The 12,403-nt window shown below is 32.5% G+C and overlaps 1 protein-coding gene across 2 annotated transcripts in view; it reads left to right on the top strand.

Annotated features, from left to right (window-relative positions):
- LOC106459775 (V-type proton ATPase 116 kDa subunit a-like) overlaps positions 1 to 12,403 on the top strand; it is an 89,862-nt gene that overhangs the window by 23,303 nt on the left and 54,156 nt on the right. For both annotated transcript variants that reach the window (XM_013919431.2, XM_013919432.2), the window contains exons 6-7: positions 4,152 to 4,278; positions 7,454 to 7,536. In XM_013919431.2, the coding sequence (XP_013774885.1) occupies positions 4,152 to 4,278; positions 7,454 to 7,536 (210 nt within the window). The remainder of the gene's footprint in view (positions 1 to 4,151; positions 4,279 to 7,453; positions 7,537 to 12,403) is intronic.

The following is a 12,403-nucleotide window of genomic DNA, read 5'->3' on the forward strand; positions in this document are numbered from 1 at the left end:
TGAATATGACTGAAAAGTTTTATTTTTTTTCTGAAAAAGTGGTGTCTATTTACTTGTGACCACGTAGTCGTGCATTAGGATAGCTTCATGATAGGCGGTCGATGTTGTTGGCAGGTTTCTCTCCATATTTTCAGGCTCCTAGCATTTTTTTGTTTTGAAATCTGTTAAATTTTGCACGTTATTTTTTAGTATATGTGAGAAGCTATGGGATAAGCTAATTCGTTTCCTTTATTACTCATAACATACTTGAGTAAGGAACTACATTATTCTAATATAATAATAGGTAAGCAAACAACAATTCACAAGCATCAGGGAAAGCTTTCTTGATGATTGAACATACTACATATTTTGACAGAACATGTAGTATGTTCTACCATCAATAAAACTTTTCCTCGTGCTTATAAGTTTGCCTTCCTGTTATTACTCTTATAATATCCTCTATGCTTTTATAACTAGCTCTGATATTGTTTACTAAAATTTCACGACAGTAAACTGCACAAAAGAATGTTAGTTTTCAGCTGCTCATAACCAAATAATATTAATATTAGGAATAGTTGGTGATTGCTTGTACTTGTTTTACGAGAAGAATTGTTAGCGCGTGTTTGTGAGGGTTGAAAACAAAGTAGGTTCGGTTTAGCTTGATACAAATACAGTTCTCGCTCGTAATTACGCTTCGCTCTAATATTAATACTTTCTAAACGCGGCCTTGTTTTGCATACTACAGCCTTATGAAGTTTTTATTCATAATCAGATACTCGAATCTACGTAATTACTGTGTTCCACATATCACAAATAATTGTCAACTGAGTTCAATTTATTGAAAACATCTTTAATTAGTTCGTAAATAATGTACCATGGATAGAAGCCCATGTTTTATTAGATATTTAAAGCAGTGCAATGCTTAGCGAAGTATTAAGCTGGTCTTTAAACTGTGCGATACAATGGTCATGTAGACGAAAATGTAAAGAGTAAAATATAATACTTCATAAAATGTTCTTATTTATATTTCGTTAAAATTTCTGGAAACAAATTAATCCTATATGAGAGTAAAGATACTTAATAGAAAAAGTATTGCTTGGTTTCCTTGGCTTATAAAGAAGCAAAGTGTTATTCTTTCTACTGTATTGATCATTGATATCTAGCCATAACTTTTAGAACTGATAATTGTTTTTGTCGTTTCAGTACATGATCGACTACTCACGTGAAGAACTTCTTACACACCCGTTATGTGTGAAGTACCTCGAAACCAAATGGTAAGTTATATCATGGAATATATGTTTTTTAGAACTATATACGATATTCTTGTATGCTTATCTAACTGTTCCCATAGATATACACAAAGTATTATACTGAGATCGAAAGTGCTAATTCCAACTGTTTTATCAACAATTATACATATCTTCCAAAAGCTGTACGGTTATCGGATTTATCGAATTTTGATTTATTTACTTTAATGATTATTTGTGTTTTTAAAGTATCGCGAACTTTTTCATCATTTTTACTAAGTTTTTATTATTATTTTGTCAAATAAAAACTTCTGGAAAATAAATTAATCCAATATAAGAGTAAAGATATTTAATATAAAAACTACACGATTTCTTTGGTCTATAAAGAAGCAAAGTGCTCTTTCTACTACTGATTGTTCATATAACATTACCCAACTGGTTATGATATTGCTTTTGTTGCATTTAACATAACACAAATTAAAGTGTTTCTATTAAAAACATACCGCAATTTACTTTCATATTAGCATTTTTGAAGCCTAATAGAAAATACATAAACTCCGCTGCGGAATTCAAAATCCCCCTCCCCTCCTGATTCACAAAGACATTAGTGTACTAAGCAAGCTCCTCACTTCTATAGCTACCTTAGAGGGTGGAAGAGTTCGTACCTGAAAACAAACACGGTTAGGTTATCCACCTCTAGTAGCTGAGTGCGCGTAACACAAGTTTGGTCCCGCTAACTTATGAGTGAACATAGTGTCAAACATGACCCCCAGGAATCCTGAGGGGGAGGGACATAAAATGCACTGCTATATTTGGGCTCAGTGACACTGAATACCTACTCTTATATTTCCATCATGCTGGCGACATTTCAGTGATGTTTTATCCCCCTCTATGCCCTTAGTAGCGGACTATAGACCATCGCGAACCCATCTGCGAAGTTTGGCCATGCTAGATTCAAGATTGCGGGAGGAGTTCGCGAACAAACAAGCACATTCACAGACACAAAGGATGAAATGATAAAAACAAAGAAACCGTCTTTTTCCCCATCTTTATCTTCCGTAACACCACAAACATAACAATTATGGCAAAGATATTAAGTGAGAAAAATGTCTAATTTGGCTCTAAGTTATTTCAAATATGTGTCAATGTAATACCTTGCATTGAAACATCTATCTCTCTTTAAGCTTCATTGAGCTTAACAAGTTCGCTGCCGCATAAAAAATTAAGTATAGAAAAAATTAAACATTTAAGACGTGTCAAGGAGCAGTTACAGTGTCCCAAACTCAAATGCCATAAGATAAATTTGGCTTTCAAACGTAATTCTCTGTGACCCACCAGTGTGTCACGCAATCCATAATTAAGTCAGTTGAGACCCACCGGTGAGGCACATGGCAGCCAACGTTTTAATTTATTTTTTATATTAAATTATATCTTGATTATAAGTGTCTGCAACTACTACATAAACTTACAGAAATGTTTTTATTTTTCACAGGAATTCTTATGGAATGTATTTTCATTTGATCAACCTATTTTCGTACATTGTCTTTTTGGCTTTTATCACAATAAATGCCATCTACTTCAGGGATACTGCAACTAGGAGTGCTAACCAGGTCAATAAAGGTCAAGATGAACATATGTTTAATAACGTTGAGGAGGTAAGTCAGAACACGGGAATGTCTTTGCTGGTACAGTGTCCAGCCACTTTAGTGTAAATCAATCATAATTGGTAAATTGGACATTTCACGTTGTAATATACCATAGCTATAAACGAAGGATGAAAAGCAAACTCAATTAGTATTTAGTTTAGTCTTGTTTCTTATAAGGACGTTTCGATTTATGGAAGAAAACGGCCACCCCTCTATATGTCAGTTATGACGTGCTGCTATTTAGACTAAAGTATATGTAATTATTGTTCACGTGAACCGTACATAAACAAATAGGCAGACGAACGCGAATGATCAAAGCATAACTTCTTTCGTTTTTGAACAGCATGGTTCCAAGATATTTGAGAATTTCACTTTGTTGATTTCAGAAAATGGGGGACTATAGAAAACTGAATATGGTGTTAAAATACAGAGCTCAAGTTCACCGATTTTTTTATAACACACCTTTAATTTAGGACCTCCCCCTGTAGCGGGCTTTTTTGCATTTTCAGACAGCTTGAGGGCGTTTGGCAACATGGCAATTACTGTATCTATCTATATACTACTAAAACTCTGAGATTGTTTGTTTGTGGGCTTGTTGTAATTAAATACAGCAAAAACGGTGCACAACACCACCATATTTGTAATGAAATGAAAATAGAAACAGAATAAAACAAGTTTTGTTAAAATCGGGCCACGGGTTACCGAGTTAGCCCCGTTTTTCGGGTCACTTTTATGAAAATTTCTAGATGAATTTAGGTACACTAGATGGCGCCACATATCGGTTTATCTATCTGTCTATTCGTTTTCCACCTGATGAATCACTTTAAAATATCTTCTATACAACAATATATGCACAAGAGAAATTAAATGATGAGATAAAAATGTGTTATAAAGGAGCGTAAAAATAACAACAATAAAATGGACATACAATGTTATTGAATATTTGCAAATAGTAACTATGGAGACGAGGTAATAAAATAAAAATCAAGTCGAGAACAACAAAATTTTATAAACGAAAACCTCTCACCGAGCATTGGCTATTATATTACTTCCCTGTCAATGTTCCCATCTTCATTAAAAGGCGTAAGATTACAAAACAAAATCTTGAAGAATCTATCTATCAGTTTTAGTAGTATACAAACTCTCAGTAATAAACATCTTTACTTTGTTGTTTTTGAATATTTTGAAATAATGATAAGAAATGTAACCCATTTTCTACCTTGTGTATGAAAACAATGTGTAATAAATAAACTTAGTTCTCTTTTTTTATTTTGAGTAGATTTGTAGCAGGAGTTGTATTGAGGGAAAGACTACCTTCCTTTGAACGAATGTTGTGGCGAGTGTGTAGGGGAAATGTTTTCCTCAGACAAGCAGAAATCGACACTCCTCTGGAAGATCCCGTGTCAGTAAGTTTCATGACCAATAATTATTTGAATCTTCCTTGTAGTTTTATTGCATTTTGTTATATTTTTACGTGAACAATTCATACCTAGGTCATCTTATATAGAGAAGACTTTGAAAAAGAGACATATAAACTGTTTAAGAGTAATGTATAAAATTACTTAAAACCTCCTAAAGTGAATGTATAAAAGCTTTATTGAGTAGTCTCATTTTCATAAACATGGTAATCAAGAATTAAATGTAAGTGCTTATATTGCAGCTTGTAAATTCATCTCAAGATAATCAGCTTTTTTGAAGTTCTCCAGTTTGTTTCAGACAGTGTTTTAAGTTTATTACATAAAGCTGACCAGTGTATTTTCAATTCCATAAACCTAAGAATTACCTTTCCTTTGCTGTACTTGCTTTGAGTTGGAAGTAGAAACTTTTTGAATTCTGTTACATCACAAAATTACTACTTGCTATAACCAGTTTCTTCACATTTCCAACCAATTATTTGTCTTGAAGATTAAGACTTTTCATACATAAACAGTTTGTTATTGTACGAGCTTAATATAAAGATCTATTGTTTTGCTTCTCTAAAAGTATCATCTTGTTAGCACTTAACTCATTGAATATGTAATCTATGAGATTGTATTATTTTCTTGTTTAGAGTTAGAAGGGCAAGAAAATGAGAAGCTGTTGGTAGAAATGAACTTCCTATGTACTTGTGGTATTTTCAGATGGAAACTGATTTCCTGACACAAATTACAGTTATACCTGCTCATAACAGTAGATTTATTCAGGAAATCAGAAGAGTAATCTGTGTTTGATAAATTTACTGAGTTTTTGTACTGTGTGTGTGTGAAATAATGAGACTGGACAAGTTTAATAAAAGACACAGTAGTTATTATGAAACAAACAAAAAGAAAATGCAGCACATGTACTTGAGTACTTTGAAAAACAGTGGATTCTACTTTATTGTAATTAGCTCCACATCTTTCTCTCCGATTCTGTTCAACTGAACATGATGATTTGAAAGTATGCTTTTATTCGAATAGCTCCAGGTGAACTCTGAACTGGGAAAGCATATTTGTTATACAGTTAAGCTAGGTTCCTTTATTCAGTTAACAACATCACCTTGAAACATTTGTTCTCTTACAGTAGTAGTTGGTTGTAACATTCAGATATTGTCAATTCAAACATCAAAGGATATCACAATCTTAGTTCTTTCAAGCTGGATTCTGTATGTCACTGCAATATTCTTCTAGACATAATAGACATTATCTACTGTAGAGAACAAAGCAACAAGACATTCTCAATGACTTTGTTGACCACATATGTCAAAACTACATAAAAACTAAATAAACCAAAAATGTTTAAAATTACTCTATAAATACAGGTAGAAAACATATATCTTTAAATGTCTCAAAAATAAATAAAAGAAAATTATGTTGTAACTTCTTATAGAATACCGGAATTGTGAATTATTGTGTCTGTACAAATGTATATAAAATAGTTTTATCCACTGTTAGTCATCTGATAACTTTATTTCCTGAGCAAAACATTGTTCTTTGTAGCATTATACATAATTACTTACCTTGTCAGTAGGGTGATCCGGTAAACAAGCGAGTGTTTATCTGTTGTTTTTTTTTGTGGGTTTTTTTCAAGAGTGAATAAGTGATATTCATAATTGTTGTTTTCTTTAACTCTCTCAATACAAGTAGGCCGCAGTGCACAAGGTGCAACCTGTTACAGTTACATCCAAAATTTGATTAAACTGTTTAAATATTATATAAGTTTTATTTCTTAATTTTAAAAGGAAATATTTAAATACATTCACTCTGACTTTCCATTTCTGTTTTTTTTTATCCTTTTCTGACATCTTGAGTTTAACATAACTTACTCATTGTAGTATAGAAATCACTAAGGCATAGTCTAATTTTTTAAGTCATCAATCTTTTTCTGTTTATGGAGATATAAACTAGAAAGTCAAACCAACTTGTCATGCCCACCTATTATATTCTCTCTGACCTATTCTATTACATCATTTGTAACCAACAGAAAGACAAAGTTTGAAGTTAATAAGTGACATATAATGCTACATTGTTCTCAGTAGACATTTTCTTATTTTGCCTACAGATTGAAAGTTTCTATTGCCACATTCAGATCAAGCAACTAAATGAATTATTTCAAGACATTTTTTCCTTAGTTAGAAAGCCAGTTAAATTATGATAGGTATATAGGACATTGTTTGCTTTGTGCATGTATTATTTTCTTTTCTTAACTATATATATTTGAAGTAAATAAAAATATGTTAATGTCCTAGTACCATCATTACAAAAAAGTAGGGTTAAGTTTCCTTAGCAGGCTGAAAACAAAAAAAATAAAAAACCAAACACATGTACTACATTTCTTTTTTTAATGTATATTTTTGTATTAATTTAATATAAAATTAATTGCAATGTAAATATGAGGAACTTGTTAGGTTAGTTAATGAGTATCTCATGTATTAGGTCATTCAATATGGTAACTTAATCTTGTTTATTGCTTGTATAGTGGTATTATTAGTTAAACACTGTTGAAAGAGCAATAAAACAATAAAATTAAGTAGAAACAGATGTAAAATATTATATTTTAAACTATTTAGGATAAATAATTGTATTTTCTTGTTACAATCTGCAGTCATTCTAGAAAGAAAAATTGCAGTTTAGATTTATCTCATATTTTTTTATGATAGTTACAAGATCAGTGAAATCAACTGAGTCTGTTTGAGTTAGAGTAAAGAAAACAACAAGATTTCACTGCAATAAAAAGGTTTTATATTCATTAGGATGTTTTAGAGGTTATACAAATGAACTGTGAAACTGCAAGAGGTAAAAAGTATTTCTGGTCAACACTGATTACAAATATTCACAGACAAATGCTTAGTAAAAATACTTGATTAAAAAAAATCTTTTGTCTTCAAAATATTTGGAATGTTTACTAAAAGTTTGCAAAATTTTGTGAGGATACACATATGATGTTAAAAGTTATTGTATAGATATTTTCATGGTTACTTGGTGGTTACAAGGTCAGACAAATTGACTGAGTTCATACCAAGAGAGTTAATAGGGTGATCAAGTGAATACGTGTGTATGCATTATTATTGTTTTTTAATAGTGTGATCAAGTTAATAAGTGGGCATTCATCTATCTTTATTAGGGTGATCAAGTGAATAAGTGTGTGTTCATTGTCTTCTTTCAAGGAGAACAGTTAAAATCAAGAGTTAAGAAGATATGTGAAGGGTAAGTGGATATAGATACAGTATAAGGCTCATAATTGAAATTTTTTCTATTATCCATAGACTGTGGAAGAAGTTATAAAATTAATTTAAGCACATTTATGTAGCAATTTTCTTGGAAACTTTCCATTTTGGTATGTGATATCAGGTGTATTTTTTATTATGATCAAATAAGGATGCAACAGTGACAAATCATTTAACGTATTTTAATATATATTCATTTTAAGTAACTTTATATCAGACATGAAGTTTTTTCTGCAAATTCACAGAATCCCACAATTTATTTGCCTTGGAATATATTTGAAATGTTTTTCTTTTTCAGTAAAACTTTATATTTTGTTTCTTATTTTCTCTACCCTAACTCTGTATGAGGTTGATCAATTTGTCCGACCTCATAATCACCATAGAGTATATGAAATAAATCTAAATTATCCTTTTTCTCTTCATAGAATGACTTCAAAATGTAACTTGAAACTACATTTGTTTATCTTAAATAGCTTTAAACTCAGTACTATGTACATCTGTTTATACTTAAATTTTATTGTTTTACAAGACCACCATGACCCGTTGGGTCAACCACTGTTCAGAAGTTATGAAGAATTCAGGCTAATTTCGATATTGCACTGAAATGAAGGTTTATTTTGAGATAATTAAATATTTCAATCCATTCGGGTTATTCATAATTCAAGAAGAGATATTTAATTGTTGATCAGGAGTAAAAGGAAAGACATTTCATTTTTTCAAAAAAGTGAAGTAAGAAGTTTCGTAAAGAGCACAAATGGTAGTGTGAATGATTTTTTGACTGAGAAAATAAGCAAACAAACATTACTAGTTTTGATATTATAGGTAATTCGTTTTAAGCAGTAATGGCAACAGGGTGAACATACTCTGTTTCTAAGGTTGGGTGAATGTTCCATGTCTTTCTTATAATTCCGGATGCAGGATGTCTCTTTCCTGCACTTACAGTTAGGTAAGTTATGATTTTGTCTGTAATACTGGTCACAGTCTATTTCCCTGTTCTTAGGGTTGAGGTGAGGAACACCATCACCCTGTAATGTCGGTTTCAGTTTGTCATACTTCTTGCTCCAATAGTTATTTTGAAAGTTTGTACAGTTTCAACCGACTGCTCAATTCCTCTTCATAATTCTAGTTGTTTGACATATGTCATTGTTTACTTACGGTTGGGTTTGATGGGCATATACATAACATGGTCCACATGCCCAAGCCACAACGTCCTAATGCCGAGGATGAGTTATGGAACTTCTGCATGCTCTGTTGAGGTTGGGTATGTACCTGGCTAATGCTCTTTATACATTGCTACAGCTTGTACCTCTGAGAACATATTACACTTGTGCGGAAAAAGAAAATACTTGCATATTTTGGATTATTTTCCTATTTTCTGAGTGAAGAGCATACATGTTCCAGAAGTAGTGCGGTACCCCACAGGTGTGTTTCATTTTCATCCCCAAGCACACCCTTCCATTCTGGGTGGTTGCTTTCTGTTTGGTTTGATACTTGTGCACCTACACCTTCCCTTCACCTTTGCAATGTGGGATTCAAGCTATTTTCATACACTGAAAATGTATTTCTGATAGGTACTTGGAACCTGCCAATTCTTGAAAGTGAGAATTAAGTGGGAATAGCTAGCTGTGTCAGTATAGGTGGCACAATACTGTTGGTGGAGAGAAGTCACATAATATCTACATGTTCAGAAATGGTGTGAAATTGATTGGGTATATAGGGTGGTGCACTGATTGCAAAAAAATTGTTAGCAGTGCTTAGAGGGCAGACAAACATCAAGATGTGAGAGAATGTAAATGCCTATCGCAAATACATTTTCAATGTAAGAAAAATGTTAACATTGGTTTATTTTAATGAAACTAAATTTGTTGTTTAAAAATTAGACCTTTACAATAATTCAAAAAAATTAAGTTTAATTAAATAGCATTTTATCAATTTTATCCAACTGTGTAATAATGAAATAAATTAATATTAATTTTTCAGACATGGTCCATTTCAGTCATTTTGAACATAATGTATTACCTACTTTCCATTTTTTTTTATTTAGTCCTTTTTAAGGATTTTATGTGGTAAACGTCAAAGAACCCAAGAATATTTATATTGGGCTCCTGTGCAGTCACTTTTCTAGTAATCAAGATGAAAATTGGCACAAATAATAATTTTCATGCACTCAACACATTGACATAAAAAAAAATTGGATTTGCCCATTTTGTGTCTTTTTAAGGGGCTCAAAGCTCACAAAAAAGCCAAATTTTGGGAGTTTTGGTCAATTATTTGGCTGTATTTTGAACAATTTACATGGGATTTGGTATACAGATACTTTTCAACAGGTCCCACACATTGACAAACAAAAATGGTGGACTTGTCCATTTTTAATTACAGGGGGTCAAGATGCCACAAAAAGTATAATTTTAGGTTTTTTAGAAAATTATGTTGTATTTTGGTCAGCTTACATGGGATTTGGTACAAAGATACTTTTTTATAGGTCACAAACAGAGATATAAAACAATTTTGGAATTTTTGTCTTTTGCTCAATTTTTGTGAACTATTCATTTGTATTTTCAACCAACTTATATGGGAGATTTTATATGAAGATACCTTAGCAGTGGCATAGACAGTTTTTGATTTTCTCTGTTTTTCACAATTTTTCTGGTGTTAAAACTGGCCATGTTGGGGTTGTGTGGTAGAGACATGTTGCATTCACCTGAGAATGTTGGCCTCTTTAATTTATTTTGTCAGAAATTGGCATTATGTAGCAACAAATTGGTTCAGTATATATATACACATACACATGGCCTATGAGAGGGGGGTGCAGGGGTACCTCGACTCGGGACCAGGTGTCCAAATGGGGCCCGGGAATTTCCTGGAATCTCAGAAAATGTTTGCATATATTGAAGACTAGCATTCACATTTTGTGTGAGCCTACGGTTTTATATATCCGCAATTTGTTGAAATTATGACCCATAATATTATATAGTGTTGGGAAATGTAGAGGTAGAATGAATAATATTATTTGCTTTCATCATAGCATCACTGCATCAGTATGATTTAATGGGGAAGCCATGGAGCCAGTCTGAGACTGGCCTACTGCCTGCACCGCTTTTGTTCGATTTTGTCCAGAATGTCCGCAAAGCATTCATGTACCCTTTAATGGGATATAATAATACCTACATGTGTGTGCATATTATATCCAATTATCAAATACTACCTTTAAATATTTTTTTCTTAGAAGACCCCTTATGGTAATTCTCACACAAGAATGGGGTGAAGAGAAATATCTTTCTGAACACCCCTGGTTTCCTTTGACTCTGAGGTCAGAGTCAAATGATTTAAACCAAAATACCTACCATGTTTAAAGTCAACGAGTGTTGTAGAAACTGTAGCATAAAGCAGTGATTCTTAACCAGTGGGCTGTGAGACACCCAGTTATAGGTTGCTGTGGACCAGAACAACTGTGACCGCCCTAAACCGTTGAGTCGTGAACTGCATATGGGAGGGGGGGGTCTTTATTATTGTGCCATGTGTTGAGAAACCCTGCCATAAACAATACTGAGCTCCACTCTTATACAGGTAAGTTTGGGCAGGAATATCCTGAGTGGTAGCAACTGATTTTTTGTGGTTCTTTTTCATGGATAGATTGTGAAAAACTGGAAATCTGTGGTGAGCTTGGTTTGTGAGACTATATTTTAAAATATTTTCTATTACTTAATGACATGGATTACTTAGGAATATGTGGATCATATGTCTAAACAAAAATAGTGTTTTTACAAAATTTCTGAAAGATGCTACTGATGAAATATTTTGAATGACAATATAAGGTTCACCAGCAACATTGTATAAAATTTTATTTAAGAAAAGTAACTGTTAAAATTTAAATTGGACACTAACCATTTTTTATGATTGAACTAGAAAGTTAGATAATGAATTGCCCAAGTAAAGGTAAGTATCATTTATATTTGGGTATAATTATGTTTTGTATAGTACTTAGAATTTACTTGCTGAATGTTTTTTTTTGTAAAAAACTTGTTTATACAGTTTTTATTACAAAAATTTTTCTTCTTCTAGATGGATTTTTGTATATTTGTAAATATACAAATAAGAATTGTAAACCTGCAAATAAGAATTGTAAAAAAGTAAGGAAACAAGGCTGGAGTTAGTGTAGACATTATTTACTCAAACTAAAAATCTGAATTTGGACTCCTCCAAATGTAATTCCAGGTAACAGCATGGAGCCAGAATAAGAGTTTGCATTTTGATTCCTTTTGAAGTCCATTGTAATACAACAGAAGAAACTAGATGTGAATTTTGTAGCTGTAAAGTTTTCTCATCCATGTCTCTGTTTTCAATATAATTTAGTTCTAAAGTTTGTAGGGGAGTAGTTTGATATTTCACAATATTTTAATTGCTTTCAAACAGTATATTAAGTTTCGACATAACAAAAAATTTTACCATCTTGTCTGAGCTCTAATATTATTGCTGAAGACTGAGAGGAATTGAGAGTGTTTTATTTGTAATAGCATGCATGTTTTGGTGAATAGGAGGCAGACAAAGTCACCCAAATTCAACCATAGAAGCAGGGAAAGAACCTCATGCAACTGCAATTAACAAAAAAAAGAGGTATATACTGCACACAACCATAGGGACAGGGCATTGCCATCTCGAACCATACATCAGGAGGAGGATCGAGCGTAGTAAATTTCTAAACTCATTTAGGAGGAAGTCTCCGTGGTCCACCACACCAATGACTTGGAACTGGAAAGTGGTGAGGACTCTTGTACTCCACTGGAAGAAAAAAGGGGAAAATGAATGCAGTAGAAAGTCTGGAGAAACGTCACACTGGAGAAAGTGCA

Source organism: Limulus polyphemus, unplaced genomic scaffold (genome assembly GCF_000517525.1).
Source record: "Limulus polyphemus unplaced genomic scaffold, Limulus_polyphemus-2.1.2 Scaffold659, whole genome shotgun sequence".
NCBI classification, from domain to species: Eukaryota; Metazoa; Arthropoda; class Merostomata; order Xiphosura; family Limulidae; genus Limulus; species Limulus polyphemus.